At 61.3% G+C, this 8,196-nt stretch overlaps 1 protein-coding gene across 1 annotated transcript; it reads left to right on the top strand.

The window, feature by feature from the left end:
- The first annotated feature begins 877 nt into the window (after positions 1–877).
- On the top strand, positions 878–7,914 carry KIF12 (kinesin family member 12). The gene is made up of 19 exons (XM_021691509.2): positions 878–903; positions 974–1,039; positions 1,135–1,213; positions 1,389–1,516; positions 1,631–1,706; positions 2,089–2,223; positions 2,388–2,523; positions 3,365–3,456; positions 3,604–3,784; positions 4,469–4,587; positions 4,671–4,775; positions 5,334–5,430; positions 5,514–5,604; positions 5,812–5,904; positions 6,286–6,373; positions 6,445–6,543; positions 7,121–7,221; positions 7,317–7,435; positions 7,762–7,914. Exons 1-19 carry the CDS (start codon positions 878–880, stop codon positions 7,899–7,901), a joined length of 1,971 nt encoding a protein of 656 aa, XP_021547184.1. The 3' UTR covers positions 7,902–7,914.
- Positions 7,915–8,196: the final 282 nt, after the last annotated feature.

The following is an 8,196-nucleotide window of genomic DNA, read 5'->3' as shown; positions in this document are numbered from 1 at the left end:
CACCTCCCTGCTCCTACAGGGCTCTGAACTACCCTCTGCCCAAATCCCTGCACACTAGACTGTTCTTACTTGTGTCCCAAACTAAGACTACCGGATTCCTTTGCCCTGGTGCCCAGCATGGAGACTGTCCCCGAATGGGTGATTGCCCCACCCCAGCACCAGTGCAGATAGCTCTGCTGCTCCTGACAGCCAGACCAGGAGAGGGTTAAACAACTGCCCTGGCCTTAGATCAGCCTTGGCTTTGGAGAGGCAGGTGGCCCAGCGTTTAACCAGAGTCTTCCTGGGCCTTTTGTCAGCTGGGCTCAGGAACTCAATCCAGCCAGGTCCTCTGAGAGCTAAAACCTGGGCCCCTCTCACTCCTTTAGGCGCCCCACACCCCTTCCTGGGCCCTGGGGTACCAAGTAGCTGGAGCTGCCAGGGTGGGGAAGCGAGGGAGGAAGATTACAAAGCTGGAGGAGGTGTAGGTGGAGAGTAGGAAGGGCCTGGTCCATGCTCTGCCCAGCCTTGCTGTATGGCCCTGGTTGAGCCCTTCCCACCCCTGCCTCCCTATCCCATCTGTGTACAGAGGAGTCTGGTCTGGGTGGTCCCTCCTGACAGGAATGGACAAGAGCAAGGGATCCTCAGACTCCAGAACCCCCTAGCTAGGGGTCCCTTTGCTGGAGACTTTTTCCACCAGAGGTGGGGGTGGGTAAATCTTTAACTAGCTAGCGCTGGGGAGGCTGGAGCCTTTCCGGATGGATGGCTGCCTGAGAAGGGGGAAAGGGGGTGGGGGGTGTAAGGTGTGTATAGCCAGTCCCAGTGTGGTGGAAAAGGGAGGGTAGTGGAGAGAGAAAGGAACCAGACTCGGGCGGAGCTGACTCCGTGTGCAAAGCAGGACATGGAGGAACGCGGGTCTCCCGACGGGTAAGCACAGATTCTGGGAGGTTCGAGGAGCCTCTGGGCTCAGGGTTGGTAACTCCCGTTGCTGCCACAGGGACCTCGCGCGGAGCCTGGAGCAGGGGCCGGAGGGGCCAGAAACGCCCATCCAGGTGGTGCTCAGGTAGGTATAGGTTGGTTGGGGGGTGGGGGAGGCGAGCGAGGACAGGACCGATGGCGACAACGGGATGGACCATCCGCCTTCCCAACGGACCCCAGGGTGCGTCCCATGAGCGCCGCCGAGTTGCGTCGAGGGGAACAGAGCGCGCTGCACTGCTCGGGAACCCGGACTCTGCAAGTGAGGAACCCCTCGCCCCCTCCCACACTCCCCCCCAAACCTACCTGAAGGCCTCTCCACCCCTTCCCCGGGGCAACTTTGTCCCAGGCCCCAGCCTCCCCCGACAACCCCGTGAGCCCCGCCCTCCCAGGCCCCGCCCCCAGCGTGCCCCGCCCCCTGCCGCCCCCTCCCCCAGGTGAGCCCCCCGGGCGGCGGCCCGGACGTGGCGTTCCGCTTCGGCGCCGTGCTGGACGCGGCCCGCACGCAGGAGGACGTGTTCCGGGCGTGCGGCGTGCGGCGCCTGGGCGAGCTGGCGCTGCGCGGGTGAGTGAGGCCCCGCTGACGGCCCGCGCCCGGGGACAGCGCCCCGGCCCTCAGCCTGCCCCCGCCCCCCAGCCGGCCGCCGCCTGCGTCCAGCCGCGCCCCTGCCGCCCGCAGCTTCTCCTGCACTGTCTTCACCTTCGGCCAGACCGGCTCCGGGAAGACCTACACCCTGACCGGGCCTCCTCCGCAGGTGGGCCGAGCGCAGGTGGAGCGGGGAGGGAACGGGAGACTCGAAGCCCTGGGGAGCCGCAGGTGGCGCGCCCTTCCAGGGGGAAGGGCCTGCGTGCCGCCCAGCCCCGTTTATTTGCGGACAGGGAAACTGAGGACCGGAGAGGTGAAGGTGCCTGCCCAATATGGAGCCACTTTTATCCGCTTTACTTAGTAGCTCTCAGTTTTTTCATCTGTAAACGGAAGTGACCGTTCTGACTGAGGATTGCCGGCGATGTTCTACGGGAACTTGGCCCAGTTCCTGGCGCATACTGGGGCAGTCCTCTACAGAGGGTAGTTATGACTGCTGCTTTGTGCTCGGATGATCATGATCCAGTCTCTGGCTCCGCTGTTTCTGCCCCCAGGGCGAGGGTGTGTCCGTACCCCCCAACCTAGCTGGCATCATGCAGAGGACCTTCGCCTGGCTGTTAGACCGGGTGCAGCACCTGGGCGCGCCTGTTACCCTCCGTGCCTCCTATTTGGAGATCTACAATGAGCAGGTGGGGGACTGAGATGAATAGACAGCCCTCAGGAAGAGGAGGCATTTCTCTCCAAGGAGCACGGGTCAAGGGACAGAAGAGGCTGGGGGACTGTTGTCGGTAAGGGCTGGGGGTGGATGGAACGTGGGCTCGGGGCCCCTTCCCTCACCTACCACCCTTCTCAGGTTCGAGACCTTCTGAGCGTGGGATCTCCCCGGCCCCTCCCTGTTCGCTGGAGCAAGACCCGGGGCTTCTATGTGGAGCAGCTGCGGGTGGTGGAGTTTGAGAGTCTGGGGGCCCTGATGGAACTTCTGCAAATGGGTGCGTGCTACTTCAGGGGTGCTTTGGGGTATGGGGATGCCCGTTCCTCAGCTGTTCACTGACTGCACCCCGAGCCCCTGGCTGGAGCTGTGGATTATGATGATCTGCGTGGGAGAAAAGGGCCCGCAAAACCAACAATTCAGACACAGCCCAGAGGTGTTCACCCCACCCCACACCAGGCTTGCAGATTCTGCTGTCCAGACTCTTGGAATCCTGATGATGGGCTCATGATTGGGTAGAGTGGAGTCAGGGTCATGGTCTCTCCAGCCCAGGGCCTCTGCCTTGGTCAGGCCCCATCTTTGCCCCCTGAGGAGGTCTCTGCACCTCAAGGCTCTCCCCTTCCAGTCTGTTGCCCTACATGCAGCAAACTACATCCCTCTTCCTCTCCAGACCCCCAGACCCTTCCAGTTTCTTAAAGGTAAAGGTCATACCTCTTAGGCTAGCCTGTGCGGTCCTTCTCTTCCAGCCTCATTCATTCATCAAATATTTATTGAGCACCCACCCTGTAGCAGGCATTGGGGACGCTGGGAATCTGGGTTCTGGCCCCAAAGTTGTGCCCAGAGCTGAGCTTTCTGTCTGAGTTTCTCTCTCTCTCTCCATAAGGCAACGGGAGAGATGTCCATAAAACGTGAATTCAGCGGACGTTCCTCTGCTCTGTACTCTTCATCTTCCTTACACATGTCCGTGCTAGAGGCAGACCTGGCAGCCCCTCATTCCCCTTTCCTGCCTCCGTGCCTTTGCACAGGCCGGCCCCTCTCCCAGAATGCCCTCGCTTCTTTTTCTTCATCAGTGACGACCTGCTCTTCTACCAGGTCCGTCTCCTGCCATTTTCCCTCTCTAGGTCTTAGCCGCCGACGGAGCTCAGCTCACACCCTGAACCAGGCCTCCAGCCGAAGCCATGCCCTGCTTACGCTCTACATCAGCCGCCAAACTGTGAGTGTCCCCATGTGGGGAAGGAGCTGGCCCAGGGCCACCCAGCAAGGGTCTGCCTCTGGATGTGGAAAGCGACTTGGGCATGCACCGGAGGTAATAGTGGAAATCGTTGGCTTTGTGACTTTGGTGGGGATGGCTCCTCCCGAGTCCCCGTTGAGCCCTGATCCCCCTGCCCCACAGATGCCTCCAGGGGCCCCTGGGGAGCCCCCCGTGGGGGGGAAGCTGTGCTTTGTAGACCTGGCTGGCAGTGAGAAGGTGGCGGCCACAGGATCCCGTGGGGAGCTGATGCTTGAGGCAAACAGCATCAACCGCAGCCTGCTGGCCCTAGGTGAGACGTGGGGCCAGCTGGGCGGACTTCCCGTGTCCCTCCCCTGAGCCTGGCCCAGAGCTGTCCCCAGTGGGGGAAACCAGAGGAGATGTAGTGTGGGGAGTCAAGAGCTGTGACCCAGGAGCCACCCGCTGCCTCCTGGTCTCACCGCGCTATTGACTGGTACCTCCCCTCTTAGAACTTTACGGGTCTATGAACACTGAGGGTTTATAAAGGTACATGTTCATTTGAGAGGTAGAAACACTCGAGTGCAGAGGATGAGCCCTCAGACATTCAGCCTGTCCCATGTGCAGTTGGGAAGACTGCGGTCCCATGAGGAGAAGGGAAGTGACTTTCTTCCCACCCCCACCCCAGGTCACTGGGCCTTGAGGTCCCTTACTCTGTGGTATGCGTGGGGAGATTTTCAGGGAACTCTTTTTCATTTCCTAAGCCCCTGCTGAGTGCGAGGTTCAGGGGTGGTCGGCTTCTTTGGCGGCACTGGGGATCAGGGGTTGGACAGGGCCATCTCTGCCCTCAGGAGCCCCAGTCGGGTGGCAGAGACTGGTCTGACCGAGTAACGAGATCTTGTTGAAAGACAGATCTTCGAGTCACACAGACCTGGGTGGAGATCCCAGCTCTGCATGTACCAGCTGGGTGGCCTTGAGCAAGAGCTGTAACCTTGCTAGCCTTGTTGTCCCCACCCAGGTCACTGCATCTCCCTGTTGCTGGACCCACAGAGGAAGCAGAGCCACATCCCCTTCCGGGACAGCAAGCTCACCAAGCTGCTGGCAGACTCGCTGGGGGGACGCGGGGTCACCCTCATGGTACCCAAGAGGGGCTGGCAGGGAGGAATGGCTCCTGAGGGAGGGGGTCCCGGAGAGGAACACTCAGGGGCAGTCCTCCCCAGGTGGCCTGCGTGTCCCCTTCAGCCCAGTGCCTTCCTGAGACTCTCAGCACCCTGCGATATGCAAGCCGAGCCCAGCGCGTCACCACTCGGCCACAGGCCCCCAAGGTGAATGGAGGGAGACACAGGCAGAGGAGATGGCTGGGGATCAGGCAGTAGCTGGAGCCTGAGTTGGTGTCATGAGAAGTCTGGGACTGAGTCAGAGTTGGAATTAGAGTCAGAATCCTGGTGATGGGGTCATGATTGGGTAGGGTGGGGTCAGGGTCATGGTCAGGGTTAGGGCATGTCTGGGCATCTGGTCTGATTTGGGATATGATTCAGGGGATAGCCAGAGTCCCAGCTGGTACCATGATTAAGTCTGAGTTGAGTTCAGGTCTGACGTAGTGTTTCGTTTGGGGTCAGAATCTGGGCCAAGGTTTGAACAGACCTGAGTTTAAGGTCGGACTTGGAGCGGGTCCAGCTTAGAGTAGGCCCTCCAGGCATATAGCTTTGATACCAATAGGACCAGGTGCCTCCTCCAGGCGGATGTAGCCTTGTACTGGGATGCGGGCTGGCCAGTGAAGCGTGGGCTGGATTTGAGGCTCTACTCACCCACCCCCGGAAGCCCTTGTGCAGTGCACAACTTGTACAGCCATAAGCAGCAGCTCTGGGCCTCTTTCTCTGCAGTCGCCTAAGCAACCCCAGCGTTTGGAGATTGAGATACTGCAGCTCCAGGAGGAGAACCGTTGCCTGCGGTCCCAACTGGGGCAAATAGACCCCAAGGGTATGAGCTGCCTGGAGGCAGGGGTGGGGTGAGGGTAGGGTCTGGGGCTCCTGTGGATCCAGCCGTCTTCCCCTTCCCTGCAGCCTCAAGGCTCAGTGGGGCGCGGGTGGCCTGGGCCCAGCGGAACCTCTATGGGATGCTACAGGAGTTCATGCTGGAGAACGAGAGGCTCAGGTAGGGCCCGCCTCAGCCAGGGGGACTCTGTGCCCCACCCCTCCCCTCTGGGCTGCTCTGCCAAGCTGTGCCGCTCCCTCGTCCATGCTACCCTGCTGTCCTGCCTTGCCTCCTGGGTCTCATACTCCCCCGCAAAGAGGAGGGCTAACTGATACCCCTCCTGGTAGCTCTGCCTCCCGTCACCTTCCTGGGGCCCGCTCTTCCCAGGAAAGAAAACAGCCAGCTGCAGAGTAGCCGGGACCGGGCCCGGGATGAGCAGCGCATCCTGGCCCAACAGGTGCAGGTGCAGGAGCTGGAGCGGTGAGCACGGCTGCCAGCCCGGACACAGGCCTTGGGACAGAGGGCAGGTGGGAAAGGGTGGCTCAGTGAAATGGGCAAGAATCTGGACCCAGACTTCCTGGGTTTGAATTTCAGCTCTGCCACTTACTAGCTGTGTGACCTTGGGGGAGTCATTTTACCTCTGCCTGCCTGGGCTTCCTCTTTTATAAAATGGGGGTAATACAGTGCCTACTTTATAGGGTGGTTGTAAAGTTAGGATTGAATGAGCTCATATGTCAGTCCTTGAGAACGGTACCTGGCATGGAGTAAGTGCTCCCTGAGTGTGTGTTAAAAGGGGGGACGTGGTGGCCAGCCTGGTGTTGGTTTGCAGGCTGTAGGCACAGACCCCCCTGTTCTCCCCAGGCGCCTCCTCTGTGCCTGCTCTGATCACCAGCCCTACCCCAGCCCAGCCCCGTGTCTCTGTGTGATGGTGCCGGCTCCCCCATGCCACGTGAGTCTCTGCCCAGCCGGGTGGGGTGAGAAGCAGGACCGGCGCAAAGCTTCTGACATGCTCTCTTGCAGGCCCTGCCACCCCTCTGCTCCTGCCACCGCCTCTGCCCCCTGTGCCGAGCACCACTGGCCCACTGGGCCTGCGCACAGGGGGAGCACCACCTGCCCCAGGTAGGACAGGCGGAGGGGAGGGGAGTGAACGGGGGAGAGCTGGAGACTTTGATCCAGGGGGTCAGCAGCCCGGGAGGCTCCGGAGTTGCAGGGTCCCAGGCTGGATCACGCGATGAGGGGCTAGGCTTGGGCTCCCGCCCAGGGTTCGGAAAGGCTGGTTTGCTTGCCTCGGCCTCCTCCCCATCCTGCCTTCTTTCAGGAACTCATGGAGCCTCACTCGCTCATTCCCTCGTCCACTCACACATTACTCATTTACGTCTTCACTCACATGTTCATTCACTCGCTCGGTAACTCTGCCCGGAGCTCCCAGCTTTGTGCCAGCCCTGTTTCTGGGCACCGGGAATCCCGACAGACACCAGACACGGTTCCTGCCCTCAGGGAGTTCCTGTCTCCAGAGAGGACATTCCAAGGGCTACCCCCTGCCCACAGAAAAAGGGACCAAGACCCTGCGCCTTTATGTGCACCTGATATTCTTGGCGTCCCGTGGGGGCAGGCGTGGCAGAGATGGCGGTGGCACCAGGAAGATGGGGCACGTAGAGGCAGGGTCACCCAGTGTGGGCTCTGGTCTTTCCTGCAGGTGTTTGGCCCTAAGGCCCCAAGTGGCATGCCCCTCGCTGCCCAGCCCCCACCCTGGGCACCCCCATGCAACCCTGGCTCTGCCAAGTGTCCGAGAGAGAGGTGGGCCAGCCCTGGGGCACTGGGACATGGGAGGAGGGGACCGGGCCTGGGAACTCGAGGGCTCACCTCCTACCACCCAACCCACCCTGGCCCAGGAGTCCTAGTGACTGGACTCAGACCCGAGTCCTGGCAGAGATGCTGACGGAGGAGGAGGTGGTACCCTCTGCACCCCCCTTGCCCATGGGGCCCCCGAACACGTCACCGGTGCTGAGAGGTAAAGAAGAGAGAGAGGGAGGGACCCTTCGTGGGGTTTTTTTTTTGTGATCTTGGGCCAGAACCCACCCTTTCCAGGCCTTAGTCTTCCCATCTCTGAAACAGGGTGTGTTGAGAGGCGATTTGTAAGATCTTTCCAGTTCCCAAACTTGGAATTCTCTTCCCGGGGCCACCTGTATGTCCAGATGTGTGCAGGAGCCCGTGGTGTATGTTGAGGGGGAGGGCAACCACCCGAGGCTTCCCCAGAGGGTGTTGGGACACTGATAGGTCCGGGTGGGGAGGGGCCCAAGGGGGCGCAGGCCTCGAGTCTCACCGTGTGCTCCTCAGGTGGGGCTGCAGTTCCAAACCTGGCCCAGAGACTGGAGGCCCTCAGAGACCAAATTGGCAGCTCCCTCCGTCGCGGCCGGAGCCAGCCACCGCCCAGGGAGGCTACACGGAGCCCCAGCCGAGTCCTCCCTCCCTGCTGAGGGCAAAGCAGAAACCCGGGAGACCGCTGTGTGACCTTGGTCTGGGCTCTGCACTCCCGGGCTCAGTGCCCCCATCTGCTCAGTGGGGATGGCAGCCGCCGCGCCGGGCAGAGGGGAGTTCCTGAGGGCCGCGGGTAGGGGCTGGTGGGCAGTTTGGGGAAGCAGAGGGAGGGTGCTGCCCCGGACTGTGAGAGATGAGACTGGATTTGGGAGAAGCCAGGCAGCAGGTGATGAAATAGACAAATAAAGAGAGGTGTCAGCTCCGAGTGTGGCGGGTCCTGTCTCGGGATGTCAG

This window comes from Neomonachus schauinslandi, chromosome 13, assembly GCF_002201575.2.
Source record: "Neomonachus schauinslandi chromosome 13, ASM220157v2, whole genome shotgun sequence".
Taxonomy (NCBI): domain Eukaryota; kingdom Metazoa; phylum Chordata; class Mammalia; order Carnivora; family Phocidae; genus Neomonachus; species Neomonachus schauinslandi.
This window is presented reverse-complemented; position numbering and strand designations above follow the sequence as displayed.

Excerpts from the sequence above, each read along its gene's own strand:
- KIF12 (XM_021691509.2), top strand. The coding sequence starts at position 878 with ATGGAGGAACGCGGGTCTCCCGACGG. Across the intron at positions 6,374-6,444 it reads TGCCGGCTCCCCCATGCCAC|GCCCTGCCACCCCTCTGCTC; the intron begins GTGAGTCTCTGC and ends GCTCTCTTGCAG. Across the intron at positions 6,544-7,120 it reads GGGAGCACCACCTGCCCCAG|GTGTTTGGCCCTAAGGCCCC; the intron begins GTAGGACAGGCG and ends TCTTTCCTGCAG.